The 25,215-nt window shown below is 50.3% G+C and overlaps 1 protein-coding gene across 1 annotated transcript; it reads left to right on the top strand.

The window, feature by feature from the left end:
• Window positions 1-14,090: 14,090 nt before the first annotated feature.
• On the top strand, window positions 14,091-14,927 carry LOC122236474 (vegetative cell wall protein gp1-like; the record flags this gene model as incomplete). Its single annotated transcript, XM_042977449.1, has 1 exon — window positions 14,091-14,927. A coding segment is annotated over one exon (837 nt), but the record flags the coding sequence as incomplete, so codon positions are not given.
• Between the last annotated feature and the right edge of the window lie 10,288 nt (window positions 14,928-25,215).

Genomic DNA, 25,215 nt, shown 5'->3' on the forward strand with positions numbered 1-25,215 from the left:
TCATTAGAAAATGCAAAATCAAATGTTACTGAGACACGGCTCTCAACCCCCAAGAGTGGCCAAATCCAAACGACTGGGAAGTCCAAACATCTGCATGGAATCAGCTCAATGGGAGCTTTTTCACCATGTTTGTGGGGGTACAGCATGGTGTTATCACCCCAAAAAGCCGAGCGTTCCCCGCCATCATGGAGAATGCCTTTCGTTCCCCTGGAGACTCCCCCAACATAATATCCAATAGCAGAGGGATTGTCGTATATCGTGTTTGGTTTTGTAACTCTGGAGAAAAGCGTATGTAATCTTCACCTTTAAGTGATGATGCTCATTTAGGATCTTTGTGGACAAGCCTTTCAAGTCAAAAAGCGCTTGTTTATTTAATTTTTAGTTGGCCATGTTTTTTTTTCCTTTAATATATTAATGGATGTCGATCTCTACCAAATGCCTTCTCTTCCTTTTTTGAGATGGTCGCGTTTTTTCCTCTCCTTTATTCTTATAATGGGTAAATTGTGCTGATGACTTTTGGAATGGTAAATCAAACCTTAATTCTTAGGATGACCTCAATCTGGTTATGTTTTGTGTTCTTTGTGTATATTTGTTTTGCTGACTTTTTCTTTAATATTTTTGGCATCTTTCTTGTGTTTCTTGATTGTTTGTACAAGGCTATTCTGTCCTCAAAATGCAAGTTGATTATGTTTTACCCAATACAAAAAAAAAGAGAAAGAAACGACTTCTTTTTAATTACTTTAACACATGAATAGATACTGTCTTTGTTTGCTAGTTATGTATACTCACATCACTGAATAAAGACTATTTCTCTGTGCTCTATTTATAGAAGAAAAATCTATGCTTCAGCTGACCAAACATCCCCAGTATTTTCATATAACATCTTCAACGATGAGATTCAGGAGCTGACTTCCACATTAGGAAGAGCTCAGAGGTCTCATTGGTCTTTGATGCCCAGTGGCTTCCAGGATAAATGAAAACTTGTGACTCCCCTGGGGATTGCTGGTTTCCATTTTTATCCCGTAGTGCTTGACTAAACACCACAAGAAAATGAAAAACCTATACCAACTTTCCTAATTAAAGCTGTGTCTGATCCTGGAGGCACTAAAACCTAAAAATGGATTGCACTTGCCTGCTTTGGGCATGGGATTCAGGCACCACTTCTTGCCATGAGTCCTAGATGGGGCAGGACCAGTCAGTGCCACGCTCCCGAGTGATAATGAAATGTGCAATGCTAGGGCTCTTCGTTTTCAACTGACATCACTTCACCACATTTCAACAAAAAGCATTTTTCCTGCCATTTCACTGTCACCCACGTAAGCCCATCTAAGAATTTGAGTTTATGTGGGGCACCTGGGTGGCTCAGTTGGTTGAGCATGTGACTTGCACTCAGGTCATGATCTCGCAGTCTGTGAGTTTGAGCCCCGTGTCGTGCTCTGTGCTGACAGCTTGGAGCCTGGAGCCTGCTTCGGATTCTGTGTCTTCCTTTCTCTCTTTGTCTCTCCCCTGCTCGTGCTCTGTCTCTCTCTGTCTCTCTCTCAAAAATAAATAAACATTAAAAAAAATTTGAGTTTATGTACAACTGGAATCTAACGAACAGGTTAAGGTATACAGTTCATCATGGACTTTGTTTTGCTAGCCAAGGGCAGTTGGCTCCACCCTGAGACTTCTTAACTATCACAACTATGTGTCTAATGAATTACTAATTCTTACAGTGTTCCAATACAGGAGAACCCTAACAGGGGTGACTCAGGGCTGTGTTGGATGATATCCACACTTTGGAGGAGGCGTGTCTGCAGTTGTCATTGTTAATGTGCAACAGAAATTAAAATTTTATAAAAAACTGCAGCTCAAGGAATTGACCCTTGTAAGGTTAATGAAGATAATGACAAACTATCAACTTTAGAACTGAAAATGGCTTAATTTTCGATGAGACTTGGGAGGTGATTGAGAGAAAAAGGGATCTGTGCCCGGCCTATGGGTGTGTGCAGTGCAAATCCTCTGGGTTCCTGGGAGGATGACCCTGAGTTCACACCAGTAGACGTGAGTTCACACCAGTAGATGTGAGTTCACACTGGTAGACGTGAGTTCACACTGGTAGACATGAGTTCACACCAGTAGATGTGAGTTCACATTCACGTCTCTCGGGCGGGGGGGGGAGTGGGGGTGGGTCTCAGCCCATGAGGGGGTGGGAAAGGCAGAATCGATGCTGCACAGAGAGAGCTCTTTGGAACCTCCCAGATGGGTTTCAGATCTCTGCTTTGCCACTTACTAGCTCACCCGTTATATCTCTTGTTTCAACTAATGCATTAAAAGGCATTTTATTATTACTTTACTCTCTAACAGCTTAGTAACTGCAGCAGGGTGCACTCTCTTGGACTCAAGATGGCAAAGGAAGCACAGGATGACATTTCTCTTGGACTTGGGAGAATTTGGTGCCACGTCTTCAGGAGGACGCAACGTCTAAGGGCAGCTGTGGTCCCGTCCACCCAAGTAGCCGTGGTGAACATTGGCAGAGAATGTTGTGCTAAGTTACTCGGTCATGGTTCTCATGCAACATGCTCACCTTTCTTTTCCCTCCAGCGCTCAATCACGCATTTCTCCCTGCTGTGCTCGGGCTCTGTTCTGGGTCTGGGTCTTGTGTGTTCCCGGGGACTGCCCACCAAAGGTTGACCACACCACTGTCCTGCCATCCGGTGTCAAATCAAGCACTGCTTTGCAATTATGGTCATGTGGAAGGGAAGGATAAGGCAGATTTATTTTTTTAAAAAAAAGACATAAAGCCCTATCACAATTTATTCATTCCCATCCTGAATGACACTGAGGTGTTCTCCCCTTTGGATTGGAAATACGTGCCTGAGGATGGCCTTCTTTGACTTCATCTGTGGAACTTACTACTATGGTTTAACGAGACACTCTTCAGGGGCTCTGCAGAAGGGTGCTGGGGAGAGAAATTGCTTTTAAATTCTGCTTCCGGGTTCATCCCCGAACCGCTCCTCACCACAAGCCCGCCATTTGTCTCTGGGATTTTATCTCTTCACTTCAGGTCTCCTATACACAACACTGAAGAATTCCACCTGCAAGGCTGTCTTCAAAACAGATGATGGGGTGCCTGGGTGGCTCAGTCAGTTGAGTGTCCAACTTCGGCTCAGGTCATGATCTCGCGGTTCCTGAGTTCGAGCCCCGAGTCAGGCTCTGTGACGACCACTCTGAGCCTGGAGCCTGCTTCAGATTCTGTCTCCCTCTCTCTCTGTCCCTCCCCTGCTTGCACTCTGTCTCTCTCTCTCTCTCTCTTTCTCTCAAAAATGAATAAACATTAAAAAAATTAAAAAAAAATAGATGAGGCCTCATGGAAGAACCATGTCCTTTCTCTCCTGAAGGCAAAGTCAGCACTGGAAAAAAAAGCCACGTGAGACCCCTCCCAGAGATGCAAACCCACGGTTTCTTTTCTAGCCCCTGATGTGTTTGAACTTGGTTAGTCACCCAGATGGGACTGGGGGCTGCGAGGGGAACATGTCAAGGCTCTGGAGCTCTCCTTTCACCCCAAGGAAATTAGACGCTCAGCATCTTTCCAGTGCGCTTTCCTGAGCGCTGGTCACTGTGCTGGGGTCTTAACCTACCTTAAGTCATTCAACGTGATGTTCGCAGACACACACACAGCAGCTCACATGCATCAGATGACACTCTGTGTGCTCACATATCCCCACGAGACCCCACAAAGCACCCACCCTCGTCACCCCCATTATATGCAATGAGAACAGGGGTGCAGAAAGGTTGCAATGTGGAGTGCAGGTGACCATTTTTATTGTGTTGTCTCAGCTGTCATCATAGCCTCGTTCATGAGAGCAACCTGCCCGTCCCCCCAGGATTGGAGGCCAACCAGAGGCTGAATCTTGTGGGCAGAGAGACCTAGCCCCACGGGGTGAATGCGCGCCGGTTACCCTGGCCTCGTGTGCCAGCCACCCAGTTCACCCAGCTCTTTTGGGTAGAAACGCCTGGCATTAGAACAGGTTCCTGTCCCCCGCAGGACTTGAAATCCCACATTTGTAGAGTGATTCCTAAACCAAGTGCGAAGAGTCCACCATGCAGCCTTTGCTGGGGATTCTCAGGTGTAACCGGGCCTGACCTCCGTCACCTTGTGGGTCGTCTAAGGGAGCCCCTGGGGGCTGGCACACCAGCCGCGAACCACATAGCCTGCACAGCACCTCCCGCGGGGGATGTGCTGACACCCGTGGGTCCCTAGTGCCGTCCTGACAGCTGTTATTGCCAGCCTTAAGCGGCACTAAAAACTATTTGTGCGTTTCCACGTTCCTCTGCACCTGGGAGGAAATGAAATGCCAGGCGGGTCAGGCAGGGGTTTCCGATCCTGCGTCCTGACCCTGGGCAGATCCTCCTGCAGTCTGAGAGTCTGCAGACGTGGTCTAAGACTGTGGCACATGCATGGGTGGTAGACATGAGCAGGCCCGCCCCGCGCAGGGCCGAGCCCAGGTAGCTGCACTCGTGAGCATCGCTGCTCCCGCTGTTGCAAATCTACCCTTCCCCGGGTCCCATTCTGTCCTTTCGGCTTCCCTAGTTTCCAGCCTGCATGAACCCCAGGGCTCCAGGAAGATCTGGAGGAGTGTGTGCCCGCGGGGCCCCTGGAACAAAGCAGCCTTCTGTGCCACCATCCGTGAGAAGGGCCGGACCCGGGACCCTGACTGCCCAGCCGGAGAACGCGGTCACCATCAGCTCCTTGAGGATCCAACGGCCGATCCAACTCCTCTTGGCTGAGCCAGTGGAAAACGCATTTGTGTTTGGCAAATGCCAGTACAACTGGGCTTTTTAAAATTCCAGAAGACTTTAATTGCAGAAAATCACTTAAGTTTAAATCCCTTATTGTCTTTTTTTTGCTCTTGAAGCGGAGCACTGAAATGAGACCAAACCAGAGTTTAATAAAAACTAATTCCCACCAGAATCCAGAGCCGTCTCTAAACGGCCTTAAATCTTCTGTTCGTGAAACGCCGCCCAGCTCGCTGCCAGAGGTCAGCAACCTGTTTCTAATTTGCACTTTTTATTCCCTTCAAGAGATGGAGGGAAAAAGATCCAGAAAATAATGTCTGCACAGTGCACACCGTTCCCGCACTCCCGCACAATTGCCAGACTCTGTGGGACTTGCTGGAAAGAGGGAGGGACCTCAGGGAGACAGGAGGGGGACACGAGGGTCCCCGAGGACCTCTGTGCAGAAAGCAGAACTGCTCCCACTCGCTCAGCACCTCCCAGAGGCCAGGCCACCTGAGCCCGGTGTCCCTCAGTCCTCGGGCGGCTCTGAGACACGCCTGCCTCACCCGTGACTGAGGGAGGTCAGGCGGCGGGCATGCACCGAGTGCACAAGGTGAATGTGACGGCAGTTCGAGCAGGTTCACCTACCCCCAGAGCAGCCCCCTGCCAGACAGAATGCAGGATGCTCGCTTAAACTGGACTTTCCGGCAACCCGCAAGGGTCTAGCAGCCCCAAACGCAGGATGCCTTGCGAGTGTGTCCCAATCCGTGTGCGGAGTACAGAGGTACCGAGGAGGGATCCACCGTTCACCTGAAATTCCAGGGGAGGTGGGCATCCCATGTTTCTGTTTGCTAAATCGGGCAGCCCCAACATCAGGAGACGCATCCTGGCCAGAGCCAAATGTTGGCTGCCTTGTTCTTCTTTTTTTTTTTCAGTCGACTTTTTTTTTTTTTTATTGCAGTGAAATTTACATGCAGGAACATTCATCTTTTTTGGTGCACGGCTTTATGATTTTTAAAAATTTGGGATGAACAGGGGAAATGTGTCATTAGTGAGCCTGCCTTCCAGATGTAAGAGGAAGACAGTCGCCACCTCCGGGAAAGGGGGGACCTGGTGAGCCTCAGAGTGGGGCAGGAGAAGGAGGCTGGGTTCACATGGGTTAGAAATCTGGTGGGGAAGTGGGGGGGGGGAGGTGTTGACATCTCCCAGAGCCCCGTGGACTAAGTGCCACACGACAAGGTTCTGGGGGTCACAGTTACCCCAGGACACGCTCCATCCCAGACTCACTCCCAGAAGAACATGTTTTCTCACCCAGAAAGCTGAGACTTCTGGCTGTAAAACACCAACTCCTTCTCGCCGCTGCCAAAAAACACTATCCAAGTGAAAAGCTGGGATGTCACGGAACATTTTAAACGTGTACTCAGGTACGATTGCCCAACAGGTACTGGCTTTTGAGAGATAAGTGAGTGACAAGATGGTGGATGGTATCCCCCAGACTCTCATGCTCACATGCTAACCCTGCCCCCACACTTCAGGTGATGGAGGGGAACCCCAACCCAGTGTGACAGGTGTCCTTATAAACAGGAAATCCAGACTCAGAGACGGACGAAGAAGAGGGAAAACATGAAGTACAAGGGAAGACAGCCATGGACAAGCCAGAGAGAAGGTTCTGGAACAGTCTCCCTGGCCACCTGGGGAGGAACCCGCCTGCAGCCACCCTGGTCTGGGACTCCCCGCCTCCATACCGTCAGGGAGTAAATCTCTGTTTGCTGCAGCAACACCAGAAAACTGGTAGGGACACGACCTCAAGCTGACCGTCATTACCCCACGTGCACCTGTCCACACCTCACACCCCAGCCTTAGAGGGCAGCGGGAGGCGGGGGCACCGTGTGGTGACGGGACCATCTCACCCATGCCAGGAACTGTGGAAGCAAAACAAACGAGCAAAAGAAAACAAGAGAGACGGAGAGGACAAACCAAGAAACAGACTCTTAACTACAGAAGACACTCTGACGGTCACTAGTGGGGAGGAGGGCGGGGGAGGGGGAACAGGTGACAGGGACGAAGGACGCACCTGTCGTGATGAGCATGTGCTGAGTCACCGGACTGTGCACCCGGAGCTGACGTCACACTGTGTGCTGACTGGAATTAAAATAATAGAATAGAATAGAGTAGAACAGAATAGAATAGAATAAAAATAACATAAGATCTACAATAAAAAATAAAATAAATAAAAAATAACATGAAATATAAAATTAAATTAAATTTAAATATAAAAGAAAACAAATAAAATAGAAAACAGAAAATAAAATAAAATAAATTAAATAGAAAATAAAATAAAGTAAAATAAGGGGCACCTGGATGGCTCAGTCGGTTAAGCATCTGACTTCAGCCCAGGTCATGATCTCATGGTTCGTGAGTTCAAGCCCGGAGTCAGCTGTGCTGACAGCTCAGAGCCTGGAGCCTGCTTTGGATTCTGTGTCTCCCTCTCTCTCTCTCTGCCCCTCCCCTGCTCGTGCTCTGTCTCTCTTTCTCAAAAATAAACATTAAAAAAATTTTAAAAATAAATAAATAAAAATAAAGTAAAATAAAATAAAAATAACATGAAATATATAATAAAGTATAAAATAATAAAAAATAACAGGAAATATAAAATTAAATTAAATATAAAATTAAATATAATAACAAAATAAAATTTTAAAAATAACATTAAATATGAAATTAAATTTAATAGAAAATAATAGAAAATAGAAACTAGAAAACAAATTAAATGAAATTAAATAGAAAATAAAATACTGTACAATAAAATAACAGATATGGAAGAGTGGCCTGAGACAAGTCCGTTTCATAAGATAAAGTGTTTTCTATGTGCATATTTAGTAAACAAGTTAGAATTCAGAGACGTTATTAAAGGATTATGAATGTTAATGAAGAAGGCAGTGATTATTTGGTGACATAAAGTAAAATTCAAGTGATTTTTGTTGATATTGTTGAAGGTCTCCGCGCTAGAGACCGTGCAGGGAAGGCTGATGCCCCTACCCTGTCGCTGTTGAGGCTCACGGATGACAGTGGAGAGTGGCCTTGGGGACGCACACACGGAGGCAGAAAACAGCAGACGTGAGGCGGTGACGCTCCCAGAGGCCACATCACAGTATTGCTGGGACCCTGGTGTCTATCCAATGGGCTGACCTGTGTCACTTGGGACCCTACCAACGGCTCGACATTGACGTGACCACCTTTGTCCTTGTCCACAATTATGAAGCCACTTTCAAAGATGTCCCCAAGTGGGAAGACAAATCACATGAGCGGATGGTGATGCATGGAGGCTGGAAGGCTAGAGTCACACACCCGTGCGGGGGCCCCCACGCCAGTGCGTTCAGCACAGACTGAGAAGCAGCGCGTTTTTGAGACATCCTGGAGCCTCGTCGGGATGAAGTGTTGTTGGAGAGCCCGCCAAGCAAACAGCTGTGGGCTTGACCCAGTAGAGGCCGCGGATATTTTTGGAAGGGAACACATGGGAGCCAGCCCCAGCGCACGTCTAAAGAGTCTTTCGCGTGAAAGCAATAAAATATTAACCATAAAAACCTAAGAAGGTACAAGTCACGGCAGTGAAATCTCTGTGGTTTGGCCGCACACTGGAAGCGAGGGTGTTCAGGTGGGGGGTGACACACGGTGGGACCCAGGGTGGCACGGGGGACGGCACCCCCACTGACCAACACCGGCCACCTGTGTGCAGGCTGCCGTGATACCCCCGTCCGTCACACGCTGCCCCTCCTCCACCTCTCAGGTCCCCATCACAGATGAGGTACAGCCAAGCTAGGGAAATGCGGACGAGGCCAGGCACCCACCAACCCCACTGGCCTCCCCAGCACAACTGGCTTTTCAAAAGCCACTCTGATCTCTGCCTTGTTCCAGACAAAGATTTCCTTTTAAAGACGACAAGCTATCGTCTTTCCCCTGTCCTGTGTTGTGAATATTGAGCTCAAACTATAGCACAGCAGGTAATGATGTAACTGCCTACTTCACAAGCAGGGTGTGACGATCCCTGGACCCCCAGGAACATTTGCAAATGCAGATCGAACCCCGAGGCTTTTGCAGACCTGACCTCCAAGGGCGGAGGGAGGGAAAGGGCCTGGGTATAAGCTGACATCACTTTAACAGATTTCTAAAACGGGCCACCAGAAGCAAACCGAAAACCTGCCCCAGGTACTTCAAGGGCAGAGGTGGGGAATGGTCTTAGAAAAGGTGTTTTGTTCCCCCCTCTAGAGGTAAGAACAGGTATAGCTTTAAAATGGAGGGTGGGAGCACCTGGGTGGCTCTCTCGGTAAAGTGTACGACTCTTGGTTTCAGCTCCGGTCATGATGTCACGGGTCATGGGTTTGAGCCTAAAGTCGGGCTCTGTGTGGACAGCGTGGAGCCTGCTTGGGATTCTCTCCCTCTCTCTGCCCCTCCCCTGCCCATGCTCTGTCTCTGTCTCTCAAAAATAAATAAATAATTTTTAAAAAAATTTTTAAGAAAATGCCCAAATAGATTCCACATACTTCTCCCTCTGAATTTTTGTTCTGCTCCTTATGCTTCTACTAAAGATTGATCATAAGATAATTGAGATATTGAAAAGTCTTTTTTTTTTTTTTTTTTTTTTTGGGACAGAGAGAGACAGAGCATGAACGGGGGAGGGGCAGAGAGCGAGGGAGACACAGAATCGGAAACAGGCTCCAGGCTCCGAGCCATCAGCCCAGAGCCTGACACGGGGCTCGAACTCACAGACCGCGAGATCGTGACCTGGCTGAAGTCGGACGCTTAACCGACTGCGCCACCCAGGCACCCCTGAAAAGTCTTTGAAAACAAAATTGAGAGGCGTCTTCCCCCTTTAGAGGTTGCCCCCCCCCCCCGGAAAACACCTGCTGACTGAGTCAGGTTAGATTTCCTCTAAGCCAGAAATGTCGAGCGCTTCTGTTCTCCCAAGTGTTTGTGGCAGTGTAGTTAAGCAGGAGCGTGAAACATAAGCGCAGCAAGGAAAGTATGTCTTCTCTATTGGGTACTTGCTAGATTTTGCTAATTGTCAGAACTATCTAAAAGGGTAGCAAAATGGAAGCTAAATGTAAGAAACCACTGTAAGAGATCAGTTTCCTCGGAAAGAGAAAGAAAGAAAGAAAGAAAGAAAGAAAGAAAGAAAGAAAGAAAGAAAGAAAGAAAAGAAAAGAAAGAAAGACTCCCTGGAGAGCAAAGGAAGGAAAGCGTGTAGATGGAGAGGAATATGGCTTTCCTGGCAGCCCATGACTCCTGGGCACACGCCACACACAAGATGCCGTGTGTGTGTGTGTGTGTGTGTGTGTGTGTGTGACCTTGTTACAAAACAGCCTGAGAAGCGGGTGAATGGCAGGGGGGCTTCTCAGATGAGTAAACCCAGTGCGTCCTGGCCTGGAGGCCCCGGGCCTCAGGCCTCCCTCACACCTGCCTCCAGGGTGTTCCCTGCCCCAGGCCCCCCACTGACTTCACCTGACATTGATGTGAACACCCCAATAGCAGGGGTGATCTGTTTGCTGATGATCTCCAGCAAGTGTGGCTCCTACCACATAATTCTCACACTCGCATATGCAAACCACCATCCAGCCCCAAAAGACACAAACGAAACACAAAGTTTCGGAAGAACGCGTAGGACGCCCACTCTGCATGGGCACAGCATTCATCAGGCAGCCTCTGTGTGCCAGAGAGGTACACCCGCCAAATGGACCTAATCTCGCAACGGCTCTATTAACTACATTATTATTTTTCCCCCATTTTTCCAGGTAAGAAACGAGGACCTCAGAGACACTGAAGGCCAAGATAGAGGAGCCATACTTATTTGGAGAATCCAAGTTTGATTCCAGGTCCTTCTAATCTCAAAGTTCATTCTGCTACCTCACGGGCAATCTAGGAAGGGCTGCGTTTGCAAAGCTGGCCTCTTCTAGGTTGCTCGGGAGAGCTGAATGCCTTTTCTCATTCACAGGCTTGTCTTGCTCCGATTCATGAGTTCCCAGAGGAAAAGGAGGGCTCGCACAGTGCGTGTGCCTCAGTGATACCCAGTCATGCCCGCTGCTCACTGTGCATTGTGGTGGCGGAGACAATAGGGTGACTTTCCTCCAGGATTTGCACTCCCAGGGAAAAAAGGAAGGAAACACGAGTCTTCTCTTGCTGAAAAAGCCGTGACTGACAGCAGAACCCCATCTACGACATGAGACGTCCAAACACAGGCTTTTAAAAAATATGTTTTCAATTACAGTTTATAGCCAAGTCATTACAAAATGTCCATTCTCCGGATAAGATAAAACTGGCAACTTCCTGTTGGAAATGCTTCGGCGTCCTCGACCCTGTCCCCGGAGCTCCAGATTTGCTCAAGCTGGCACAAGCCATGGGGACGTGTCATTCGCCCTCTGTCATGTTTCACGGGCTCCCATTCATTTGTGTCTGTCACATCTCTAATTTTCTCCACCACGGCTGATAGCCCAGGAAACATCCCTCCCACACACCTTCAAGAATGCCTTCCCCATAAACAAACCGGATCAACCCCCCTCTGGGGCCCGAAACAAACCAAACCACATCCAAGCCAGATAAACCAGAACTTCTGATGGCTGCTGCATGGTGTTGGGGGGCTGGTGGTACCCCACCTGGGACACAGCCCCGGTCTTGCCTCTGGGCTTCCCCATGTGCTCGTTAGAGGCTGAACACGCATCCTTCTACAGATCACCTCTGTGTCTGTCCGGTCGCCCTGATCTGCTGTCTCACGGGTCCCTGAGGGACCCTGACCTGAAGAAACACCTCGAATCTTGGCTCAGACAAGCAGATGAAAACACACCCCTCCTTTGGAGCAGGGCAGCTGTGACTCTGTGGGGCTCTCCATTGTAGCCACTGGACGAGATTGGGCAAATTGCTTAACAAAATCAACCTCCATATTCTCCTCTACAAACTTCTCGAAGGGCTATGGCGAGGACTGATGTTCGCAAACACTCAGCACTGTCTCACACAGAGCAGCTGCTCCGTAAGCCCGTGACCGAGAACTTAGGCTGTGGAGGCCGAGCGCAGTTGTCCAAACTGTCTGAGCGGCCGTGTGAACCTGACAAGCTAACCCCTCTGAGCCTCAGTTTCCCCATGCATTAAATACAAGTGAGATGGTTGCCCTTACCTTGGGACTGGATTCTAGCTCCATTACATCCACGTATACTGGGGCCGGCACATTTAGAAGACACTTGAGCAGAAAGCACAGGATCCACAGTACCTCTCTGTATAGGTACTTGTCCATGTGTTAACTCAGTCCACATTCATCGAATCGGTGCTTAGTGGTGTTCACTCCTGGTGGCACCAATTACTCCCATCGTCACTGTCATTTTCATCACCACCAACCTCAACACCATCCCCATCATCATCTCTATCATCATCCTCACCAATGTCACCCTCATGATCCATCATCATGCTCATCATAACCCTCATAAATGTCATCATCATAATGGTCACCATCATCATCATCATCATTACCACCACCATCATCATCATCACCACCACCATCATCATCATCACCACCTTCATCATCACCACCATCATCACCATCACCATCACCATCACCATCATCACCACCACCACCATCACCACCACCACCATCATCATCGTCGTCACCATCACCACCATCATCACCACCACCATCATTACCATCACCACCATCACCATCATAATCACCATCACCACCATCATCATCATCGCCATCATCACCATCACCACCATCATCATCATCACCACCACCATCATCACCATCACCACTATCACCATCATCACCATCACCATCACCACCACCACCATCATCATCACCATCACCATCACCATCACCACCATCATCATCACCATCATCATCACCACCATCACCACCGTTACCACTATCATCACCATCATCACCACCATCACCATCATCACCACCACCACCATCATCACCACCACCACCATCATCACCACCATCATCACCATCACCACCATCATCACCATCACCACCATCATCATCACCATCATCATCACCACCTTCACCACCATCATCACCGTTACCACTATCATCACCACAACAGCCATCATCATCACCACCATCATCATCATCATCACTACCACCACCATCACCACCATCATCACCATCACCACCATCATCACTATCATCACCATCACCATCATCACCATCACCACAATCATCACCATCATCACCATCACCATCATCACCATCACCACCATCATCATCACCATCATCATCACCACCATCATCACCACCATCATCACCATCACCATCATCACCATCATCACCATCACCATCATCACCATCACCACCATCATCATCACCACCATCACCACCATCACCGTTACCACCATCATCACCACCACCACCATCATCATCACCACCATCATCATCATCATCACCATCACCACCACCATCATCATCACCACCATCATCACCATCACCACCATCATCACCATCACTACCATCACCACCATCATCACCATCACCACCATCACCACCATCATCATCACCATCATCATCACCACCATGACCACCATGACCACCATCATCACCACCACCATCATCATCACCACCACCATCATCATCACCACCACCACCATCATCACCACCATCATCATCATCACCACCATCATCACCATCATCACCACTACCACCATCACCACCACCATCATCACCATCACCACCATCATCACCATCATCATCACCATCATCACCACTATCATCACCACCATCATCATCACCACCACCATCATCATCATCGCCATCACCACCATTACCACCATCATCACCGTTACCACTATCATCACCACAACCACCATCATCACCACCACCACCATCATCACCACCACCACCATCATCACCACCATCATCACCATCACCACCATCATCGCCATCACCACCATTACCACCATCATCACCGTTACCACTATCATCACCACAACCACCATCATCACCACCACCACCATCATCACCACCACCACCATCATCACCATCACCACCATCATCACCATCATCACCACCACCACCATCATCACCATCATCATCACCACCATCTTCACCATCACCATCATCACTGTCACCACCATCATCATCACCATCATCATCACCACCGTCACCACCATCACCGTTACCACCATCATCACCACCACCACCATCATCACCACCATCACCACCATCACCACCATCATCACCATCACCACCATAATCATCATCACCATCACCATCACCATCATCACTATCACCATCATCACCATCCCCACCATCATCATCACCACCATCACCACCATTATCACTGTTACCACCATCATCACCACCACCACCATCATCACCACCACCACCATCATCACCACCACCATCATCATCACCACCATCATCAACATCATCACCATCATCTCCATCATCGCCACCACCACCATCACCACCACCATCATCACCATCACCACCATCATCACCATCACCACCATCATCATCACCATCATCATCACCACCATCACCACCATCATCACCATTACCACTATCATCACCATCATCACCATCATCACCACCATCACCACCATCACCATCACCACCATCATCACCATCACCACCATCATCACCACCACCACCATCATCACCACCATTATCACCATCACCACCATCATCATCATCGCCATCATCACCATCACCACCATCATCATCATCACCACCACCATCATCACCATCACCACTATCACCATCATCACCATCACCATCACCACCACCACCATCATCATCACCATCACCATCACCATCACCACCATCATCATCACCATCATCATCACCACCATCACCACCGTTACCACTATCATCACCATCATCACCACCATCACCATCATCACCACCACCACCATCATCACCACAACCACCATCATCATCACCACCATCACCATCATCACCATCATCATCACCACCATCATCACCTTCACCATCATCACCACCACCACCATCATCACCACCACCATCATCACCACCACCATCATCAACATCATCATCATCATCACCATCATCACCACCACCACCATCACCACCACCATCATCACATTCAGCACCATCACCACCATCATCACCACCATCATCACCATCATCACCACCACCACCATCATCACCACCATCATCACCATAACCACTATCAACACCATCATCACCATCACCACCATCATCGCCATGACCACCATCATCGCCACCACCATCATTGCCATCACCATCATCACCATCACCACCATCATCATCATATTCACCATCATCAGCATCATCACCATCACAACCATGACCACCATAAACATCACCACCACCATCATCACCGTCATCACCACCACCACCATCATCACCATCACCACCATCATCACTCTTACCACTATCATCACCATCATTACCATCATCACCATCACCACCATCATCACCATCATCGCCACCATCATCACCACCATCACCCCTATCATCACCCCCATCGTCACCACCATCATCACCACCATCATCACCATCACCACCATCATCACCATCATCATCATCACCATCATCACCATCATCACCATCACCACCATCACCACCATCAACATCACCACCACCATCATCACCGTCATCACCACCACCACCATCATCACCACCACCACCATCATCATCACCACAATCATCACCACCACCATCATCACCACCATCATCACCATCACCACCATCATCACCATCATCACCATCACCATCATCACCATCACCACCACCATCATCACCATCACCACCATCACCACCCTCACCACCATCACCACCATCACCACCATCACCACCATCACCACCATCACCACCATCATCACCATCATCACCATCACCATCATCACCATCACCACCATCACCATCACCATCATCATCATCACCATCACCACAATTATCACTGTTACCACCATCATCACCACCACCACCATCATCACCACCACCATCATCATCACCATCATTGCCATCACCACCATCATCACCACCACCATCATCGCCATCACCATCATCATCACCACCATCATCAACATCATCACCATCATCACCATCATCACCACCACCACCATCACCACCACCGTCATCACCATCACCACCATCATCACCATCATCACCATCATCATCATCACCACCACTACCATCATCACCACCACCATCATCATCACCACCATCATCAACATCATCACCATCACCACCATCATCACCATCATCACCATCACCATCATCACCATCACCACCATCACCATCACCATCATCATCATCACCATCACCACCATTATCACTGTTACCACCATCATCACCACCACCATCATCATCACCATCATTGCCATCACCACCATCATCACCACCACCATCATCGCCATCACCATCATCATCACCACCATCATCAACATCATCACCATCATCACCATCATCACCACCACCACCATCACCACCACCGTCATCACCATCACCACCATCATCACCACCATCACCATCATCATCATCACCACCACTACCATCATCACCACCACCATCATCATCACCACCATCATCAACATCATCACCATCATCACCATCATCACCACCACCACCATCACCACCATCATCACCATCACCACCATCACCACCATCATCACCATCACCACCATCACCACTATCATCACCATCATCACCACCATCATCACCATCACCACCATCACCACTATCATCACCATCATCACCACCATCATCACCATCACCGCTATCACCACCATCATCACCACCATCACCATCATCCTCATCATAACCCTCATCAGTGTCATCATCACCATGATCATCGTCTTCACCAGCCACACACAACACACTGGCTCCTCCGTGCACACCCCTGCCTTGTCACCTCATCATACTACTGTGGTTACTGCACTTTGGCAATTTGCTTGCAGGCCCCTCAGGCATGATGAGGACAGTGTGAAGGGAGCCTGACCATGCTGCAGCACGACCATGACATCATTCCTTTGAATCCAGAAAGCTGGTTGGTCTCATCACGTGTACCCCACTGCCCCCAAAATCTCTGGAGAAATACTAGTCTTATGAGATGTTCTCAAGTCGAAAAAAGAGAATTTGTCCTGTGGTTAAAAACTTGGAAAAGAGCATATCCTGTCTTTCTCTCAAGATCCAGTAATTCAGTTTAGCGGGAGAAAGGACTGGAAATACGCCCCAGGAAGGACATGTGTTTACTAATCAATATATTTAAACTGAATCCTCCAGTCTGCACCATCGACAATTTCCCAAATCCGTGACTGGGGAGACTTCCCCTGTGCGTGCGTGTGTGTGCACACATGAGGGGACAGGTAAGGCTGTACTGCTCGTTCTTCTTCCCGCATAGTCATGCGTGTGCGTCTGTGTGCTGGGTTACACGGCCTCTCCTTCCCAGGAACGTGCGTGTGTGTGTGCATCACCTAGGCCGTGCAAAGGGTGTCACACGCCTCCTCTGTGTGCACTTGCACATGCCAGTGTGTGTACTGAGAAAAAGAGAGGAAAAAGAAAAGTACCACCAGGTGTGGCGGGCAGAAAATACTCCGTGCCTACTAGATTGCACGTGATCTCTTCCTGCTCCAGGGCTCCCCTGGGCCAGCTCCACTCCTGCACTCAAACCAGGTCTAACTGGCCTGACTTGAAAACCTCGTCTCCCTCCTAACCCTTTAAAACCTCACGAAATCGTCCCCTCTCGGAAAATGCACACACACATCCATGTCCTAGACCCTTAGATGTCAGATCCATGGACCAGAGTCAAAACAGATGCTTCACAAGGACAGCGACCGCCATGTGAATCCCCGAGTCCTGAACGCCGGCACAGGGCCCGGGCAGGAAGCAGGCATCCAACAAATACTGAAGAAAAAAGATGAATTAATAAGGATCGCTCCACAGGGGTCCGTACCCCTTGGGCTCACATGGCATGTTTCTTGGTTGGCAACATGTCCAGCGACAAAGGACAAACTTGTCCCAAGTGCCCTGATAATGTCCAGGTCTACTTTCTCTTCCCCCCCTTTCAAAAATACTATCCTCCTAAATTCCCCCTGCTTTCCCGTATAAATTAAGTCTCCACCATCTAGGCTCAGCATGTACAGTTGCACAGGTTGCGCACTGGTATCTGGCCAATGAGGACAGGAAGAGTTGAAACCTAAGCTTGCCTGCTGAGGTGGGGCGGGGTCTGCCCTGAGGAAGAAGCACCAGATGGTGGCACTTCCATGCTTGCCAGAGAGGATGCTTTTTATAATTCACTCAAAGATGACATGCGGATTTGAGACAAATCCCTGGGCTCCTCCCCTCCAAAATCTAGGTCAAGAGTTGAGGAAGATGGACATACGCTACCTACTCATCAGGACTTACTGCGTGGATCCCAAGGGGGAACATTCCAGAAGGAACATTAGCAACAGACACCAGCTTCGACTGGACTGTCTGAGTCTCATAAAATTCTTTCCTACACTGACCACGGAGCGGCTGAGATGTGGAGGTGAGCCGAAGACAGAGAGCCCCAGAGGGAGTGGGCAAGTAAAGCAGGAGCAGGGGTTCAGGCACCGGAGCACGTGGGGCCCTGGCACACAGCTGTGGGCGAGAGTTTTCTGGAAGGCTAGAAGCTGCCTCCGATGGGCGTCTGCAGTTCTAACCTCTTCCCCACCAGGAGCCCATGATGCCTACTTAGAGGATCCATGCAAACGCTCGGGGATCTCCACCCAGGAGACAGTGGGTCTCCCCCTGTGCCCTGGAAAGTCCCTCCCAGGCCAGACCCAGCAAGAAGGCTCCATTGTCCATGGTGCCAGGCAACATTCCTGTGCGCCAGGAGCGGGGTCAGCACTTGACCTGCGCTGTCTTTTCATTTGTCACCGTAAACCTCTAGGAAGTCACTTAACATCTCCCTCTGTTTTCTGGTCCATAAAAGAAAAACCACACCCCCGTGTTGTAGGAGTGTAACCATCATGAGAAACGCTGTGGAAAGACACCCCAAAGGGGGCTGGGCCGGGGGCCAACGGCTTCCTGTGCTGGGAGCTGCGTCCCTGTGAAACCTACACACACAGCGCAGACACGAGGGCCCCGTTCAGACATCGGTGAGGGATTGTCCCGCCTGGAAGAGAGAGGTCAAAACGATTTTTAATATTCTATCCTTGGGGCCGAATCCTACTCGCCGGGCAGGCTTTTGAAACAGAACAAGTTGTCATCTAGGACGTTAAAATGATCTCAGCCCGAGTGTGTTTCCTGCTGTTAGTTCACTCGGAATGTTCTGGGCTGTGTGTCAAACGCATTCTCATTGTGCACTGCCGGAGGGGGAAGTGCCCATTGTCTTGACTATGGCAGTTTTTATTTAAATCGCTGTCCAACTGTTAGCAAAAAACTTGAAGGCTGTAAATGTGAAGTGATGGGTAAAGCACTCTTGAAAAAAGAAAAATACATCGTTTTGATCAAAAAAAATAATGCATGTTTACTTATTTTTGAGAGACAGAGAGAGACACAGCATGAGCAGGGGAGGGGCAGAGAGAGAGGGAGACACAGAATCCGAAGCAGGCTCCAGGCTCTGAGCTGTCAGCACAGAGCCCGACGTGGGGCTCGAACTCATGGACTGCGAGATCATGACCTGAGCCGAAACTGGACGCTTAACTGACTGAGCCACCCAGACGCCCCTACATATACTTTTTCTAAACATGGCCACTTTTTAAATTTTGGTGAATCTTTAAAATCCAGCCATATAGGCAGGTAGGTAGACAGACAACAGAAAAGACACAGACAAACAGACTTGATACACAGGGATGTGTGTGTGCACATTCAAATGAGTGAATACGCACATATAATTGGAGATGTGCACCTGCACATGCAGTCGGTGTGATGAGTGTGCCACACGCACACAAGTGTGAGTGACAGAAATGACTGGCGCTCCGGAGGCCTATATTGGTGCCCTGAACACACTTCTGCGAATCTGCTTTGATAAGCCTCATATCCCAGCAAAACCAGTATTTTGGCTCTTATAATGTTGCTCATGATTATCATTTTTTTGTTTTGTTTTATTTTATTTATTTGAGAGAGAGAGAGAGAGAGAGAGAGAGAGAGAGCGTGATTGGGAAGAAAGGAAGAGGGGGAGAGAGAATCCCAAGCAGGCTGCGTGATCAGCACAGAGCCCGACACGGGGCTCGATCGCACAACCCTGGGACCATGACCTGAGCCGGGATCAAAAGTCAGACGCTCAGCCTACTGAGCCCCCCAGGCGCCCAGTTATCATGTTAATTCCTGCAATACACTACAATAAAGGGCATTTCAGAGGTTGGCAATGACACTCTTCCTACGATTGGAATTTGAAGTTGCTCTCCAGTCCGCGTTTGTTTAAAAACTGCAAGAATAACGTCATTGCACAAAGAGTCACTAATCGTTTCTCTCTGTAGGACACCTTTCTGCACCGCGCACTGTGGGCTGCAAGAGCGTGGGTACTTAAGGGGAGCTCAGAATGGTCATAAACAGCATCGCATTGTTTATTTCACTGTTTCTGATGGCGTTTGATGGATATCCCCACCCGCATGTCGACACTTTGTTTCCCTGGGCTCTCCCAAATGCAAGGCTCGCCATCTACACACCAATATGTTTTCATATTTAAACTATGAACAATGTACATCCAGCAGGTTGGAAGCCCATAGGAGCAGAGCTAAGCCACCGGAAAAGGCCACGGGCAGCCCACGTTCTGGTCCTAGGAGAGACAGAACGGCCTGTGATGGCCATTTGTCCTTCACGCAAGGAGGTCACAGCCACCAAGGAGGCGCGTGGCTGCACCCCACCAGGAAGACGGTCCCAGTCTCTGCAGGTGCAGAAGGGCCGAGACCGTGCCTCCAAAGAGTTGAGACTTTCTGGGTTTCCAAAGTCTGGGGGATGTGACGGGAAAGCGGTCACCTGCAGACACGTTCTCGGACAGTAGCACCTGGCCAGCACGGGCGCGGGAGCAGGTTGGATGGCGGCCGCTGAAGATGGGGTTCCAAAGGATCAGCATACCCGGGTGGGGGTGTCGGGCTCTGCCGTGTGGGTCACGTGGACTCGGAAGGAGCCACAGAAGGACGGGGAGGTCCCTCTGCAAGCCGTGCAGGCGCTTCCTGCTCAAGTTCCATGAGCAGGGAGAGCAGGGAGGGGGACCACCATGGGGGGGACATCAGGTGGCTGCGAGAGCACAGTGGCCACAGGACTCGCCGGCTGACAGCTGCAGGTGGCAGGCAGGTGGACAGGGAGGGTCAGGGATGCAGTTCAGAGCCAGTGGGGTTCGAGCCCCACCACGTCCTAGGCTGGGAACGTTCAGCGGTAGAACCGAGGGTGATGTAGATGCCCGAGGGGTCTCCGGTCTGCGTGGACATGACCTCTCCCCTGCGTGAGGTCCACCCTCAGCCACAGCTAGAGGTGCCTCTAAGGCCTGCAGATCCAAGGCCTCCCACTCCCCTCACCTGCCCAGGGTGCGCTCCCGTGTGGGGCCCAAGGCCATGGGGTGGGAGTCACTTCCAGCCCCAGCCCCCCAAATGTGGCTGCCCCTGTTTGCCCGAGAGGCCGGGAGCAGGAGGTTCCCAAAGAAGAGGGGGCTCTCGGGGGACCCCGGTCAGCAGTGGAGCTCCAGAGACTCAGGCAGGGGGACAGCAGCTGCCAGAAGCAGATGGGGCCCCAAGGCCGTTTGGGAGGATGAGGTGCATGGTCGGGTCCCTGCTGGGGAAGCGCCCGCCTCCTACACTCCAGGAAAAGCAGACATTCACTAAGAGAAATAAGAAATGTGGCCAGAGGGCTGTTGTCGGGGCTCAGTCAGTTGAGCACCTGACTCGGGATTTCAGCTCAGGTCATGACCTCGCAGTGTTGTGGGTTTGAGCCCCACATCAGGCTGCCGGCTGAGCACGGAACCTGCTCAGGATTGTCTCTCACTCTCTCTGCCCCTCCCTGACTCGTGCTGTCTCTGTCTCTCTCAAACTAAATCAATAAACTTGAAAAAAAGAAAAGAAATGTGGCCAGAGAAGGGCCAGGCATGATAAATGAAATGCTTACAGCTGCTCCTTCCTGGAGCGGGGCTCGCGTTTCTGCTGCGCCTGAGAACTATGTCCCTGTCGCCTAAACATAGCTGCAGCGCTCACTGGCGAGTTCCCTGGAAAGCAGGAAGGTCGTGGTGAGCCCCATGTTAACGGACGTTATCAAATGGGTGACGCCTTTGCCGCCAGAGTTCCCGAAGCGCCCTGGGGACAGACGTGGGGGCCCGGGAAGCAGCGAGTAGCTCCGGGAGCACGGCCAGGAACTCGAGGGGTCGTGGATGGGGCGACGGCCGTGGAAACGGTCTGCAAGTGGCCACAGAGTCCCTTTCTTTCCCAGAACAGGGAACGTTTCCTTAAGACCCTGGCATGCGTGTCCCCCAATCCCGGGGTGCTCGGCGTACCTGGAGCCACAGTGCCCTGCTCCTATGCCGCCAGGGTCCTGGACGTGGGTTGTGCTCCTTCGCTGATGTGCCCGTGGATCCTTGTGCACAGAATGAGCAGACACGTGCAGGGCAGAGAGAGGCTCGCACCCCTTTCTGTGCACAGAGAAGGGGGAGGGTCTGGGAGGTGCATGGTCCTATAAGTAGTGGCGGAAAAACTGGGAGTGTTGTGGAGTTAGAAAGTTCTCCAGTGCCTCCAGGTAAGACAGCCATCTACCCAGTGGGCGCCAACCACGGGGCATCTGCCGGGAATGCGCCAGAGAAGCAGACCCGGGATGACGGGAGAGAAAAAGTGATAACGTTAGAAACCAGACAGAAACACAAAACAGGCGCACAAGCTTCTGGTTTAATGTGTACATGTATATGCACACATAGACACAAGCACGCACGCCCACACAGGTGCAAACACACACCCATACCTGCAGACATGTACACAGAGAAACACATGAACACATGTGCGTGCACATGCAACACAAGCCTGTGTATGTGTAAACACAGGCACACGCAGACGTGCAAGACATTGGCATGTGTGTGCACATGTACACACATGTATGCACACACATGTGCACACATGCATGTGTATGCACACATATATGCACACGTACACAGGTGTATGCACGCATGCATACACATATATGCACACATGCATGCACACGTGTGTGCACTTACACATATGTGCATGCTACAAACATGTGTGCACATGCACATACATGCACACATGTACAAACATGCGTGCACGCGTACAAAAATTGAGCACATGTAAAAACATATGCACACATAAAAATATATGTGCACGTACAAACGTGCACACATACAAAGATATGCAAACGTACACACATGTACGCACACGTGTGCACGTACGTACACACTTACAAACATACGGACACATACAGACACGTGTACATATGGTTTAGTTTGCCCTCAAATCTTTTCAACTAATTTTTTTGGGGGTCTGAACAAATCTAAAGTTAAAAACATAAGAACAACAATAAACATGTTACTGAGGAAAGAGATCTGAGTTTGGGGCTTCCTGCAACCAGGAGGGAAAAGTCAGAACATGCCAAAAGGGCAGACGATTTTGAGCATGAATTCATTATGCATATTTGATTAATTGACATATTTGGGATAGTTCTGTGTCAAGCACCTTGTCAGCTATTTTTATAAGCAATTGCAGCAAGAAAGCCTCGGGAATACAATATCGCCATAGAAAATAAATATTTAGAGCAAGGCACAGGAGAGGATAAAGTCTGCCTTATCATCAAACCCCGGTTTCCCTGAGAAAACAGAGGCCACACGCCTGCAGCCAGGCACGGTGCCCACGCGTAATTACTGACAAGGCCATGTCCCAAAGCCTCAGCCCTTTGACACGGGGGCCGGTGCTCCCTTGACCAGGACCCCCACACCCCCTGATTTCGGCTTCCCGGAAACCCCCGGGGGGCGGAGGCAAATACTGCAGGTCGCAGAGGAGCGTATGAGAAAGTAAACAGGGTGCACTTCCCCAGGCTGTGGTCCCCGCCAGGACGTGCGCCTCCCAGCCCTGGAAGTTCACCATCGGCTTGAGGAAGGCGGGAGCTTGCTCCATAGAAGCACTGTGCTTCTGGGTCTTTGTATCCAACTCCTATGGGAAAGAAATCCCAATCCCACTTCAAGTAGGGCACCCCTGTCATCCGGGTGGAGGCAATGAGGCCACGGTTCCCAGGGCTTCTGTCTGTCCAGCTGCACCAGATGCAGAGACCCGACCCTCAACTGCACACCAAAAGCTGGCGGGCCCTGAGCAGATCGGCCGTACAACCCCGGCAGGTGCGCTGGCTCCCTGAGCTACGCTCTTGCGGTCCTGCTTGGATCGGGGTCCCCCCCTGCACGGCATCCCGGGGTGTCCCTCCCCTCCACAGTGAGGGTGGCGATCACAGCATCCTGGAGGAATAAACGAGGTGACACAGAAGAAGCGTCCAGACCCCACTAAGCACTCAGTGTGTGAGTCCTACCCCGACTGCCCGCCTCGGAAAGACGCAGCTTTGGCTGGCAAACCCCAGATATCGGGGAAACCAGATGCAGTCATCAATATGGGGACCAGGGTGGGGACGAGTGCAAGGATCAGCGGGGCAGAGGCTCAGACCAAGGAAGGCCGGGGAACGTGGTCTCGGGCACCATGAAACGTGCATTTACCGTAATCTGGGATTAGGATCCGGTTTAAATTTCTGAGGGAGGAAGAAGGGGACCAACAGTCCCGACCTTGACCCATCTTCGATAGCAATTTGGTCACGGAACTGAACCCCAAACAGAGAAAGGAGTTGAGACACGCATCACCAGAAAGAAAACTCCACACAGAAACTTGTCGCAAGAACATAGGCTGATCCGGGCAACTACGGCTGACTTGGCGGGGGGTGGGGAGCTGGGCAGGGAGCGCAGCAGGGGAGTGTCGGCCGGCCCAGCATGCTTGCTGGGAAAAGAGGCTCCTCCAGCCCCCCCACTCCCAGGGCAGGCGAGCCCCTCACCCGGTCACACAGTGTTGCCGTGTGTCTGCAGATGGCAGGGCCTGACAAGCTCCTGCACACGCGGACCACAGATGGGAAGCTGGTCAGAAGGAAGGGCTGGACACACAGGCCAGCGTGGGCATGCTGCTGAGACAGGCCCCCAAGTCCCTTTGGAACCCGGAAGCACAGCAAATCCACGTTATAACACATATTCAGGCAGGTATGACATTAGGTCCAGATATGGAAGCAAAATTGCAAGGACAAGGAACAACCCAACTGAGCAACAACGGGCCCTGGTCGTAGGCTGGATGGCGCAGGGTCTCGGGTCTGGGGAAGCCAGCAGCACGGTCCCCCCGTGCACCCCGCAGCTTGCCCAGAAGGACGCATGCATGTTTGCTGCGCTGAGCTTAAATGTCAATAAATCCGATGCCTATTATTTAATTCTTACAACAACTCTGGGAAGGAAGTAGCTGTCCCCCCATGAAATAAGAGAGGAACGGGGGCTCAGGGAGGCAGGGTGGCCTTGT

This window comes from Panthera tigris, chromosome A2 (genome assembly GCF_018350195.1).
Source record: "Panthera tigris isolate Pti1 chromosome A2, P.tigris_Pti1_mat1.1, whole genome shotgun sequence".
Taxonomy (NCBI): Eukaryota; Metazoa; Chordata; class Mammalia; order Carnivora; family Felidae; genus Panthera; species Panthera tigris.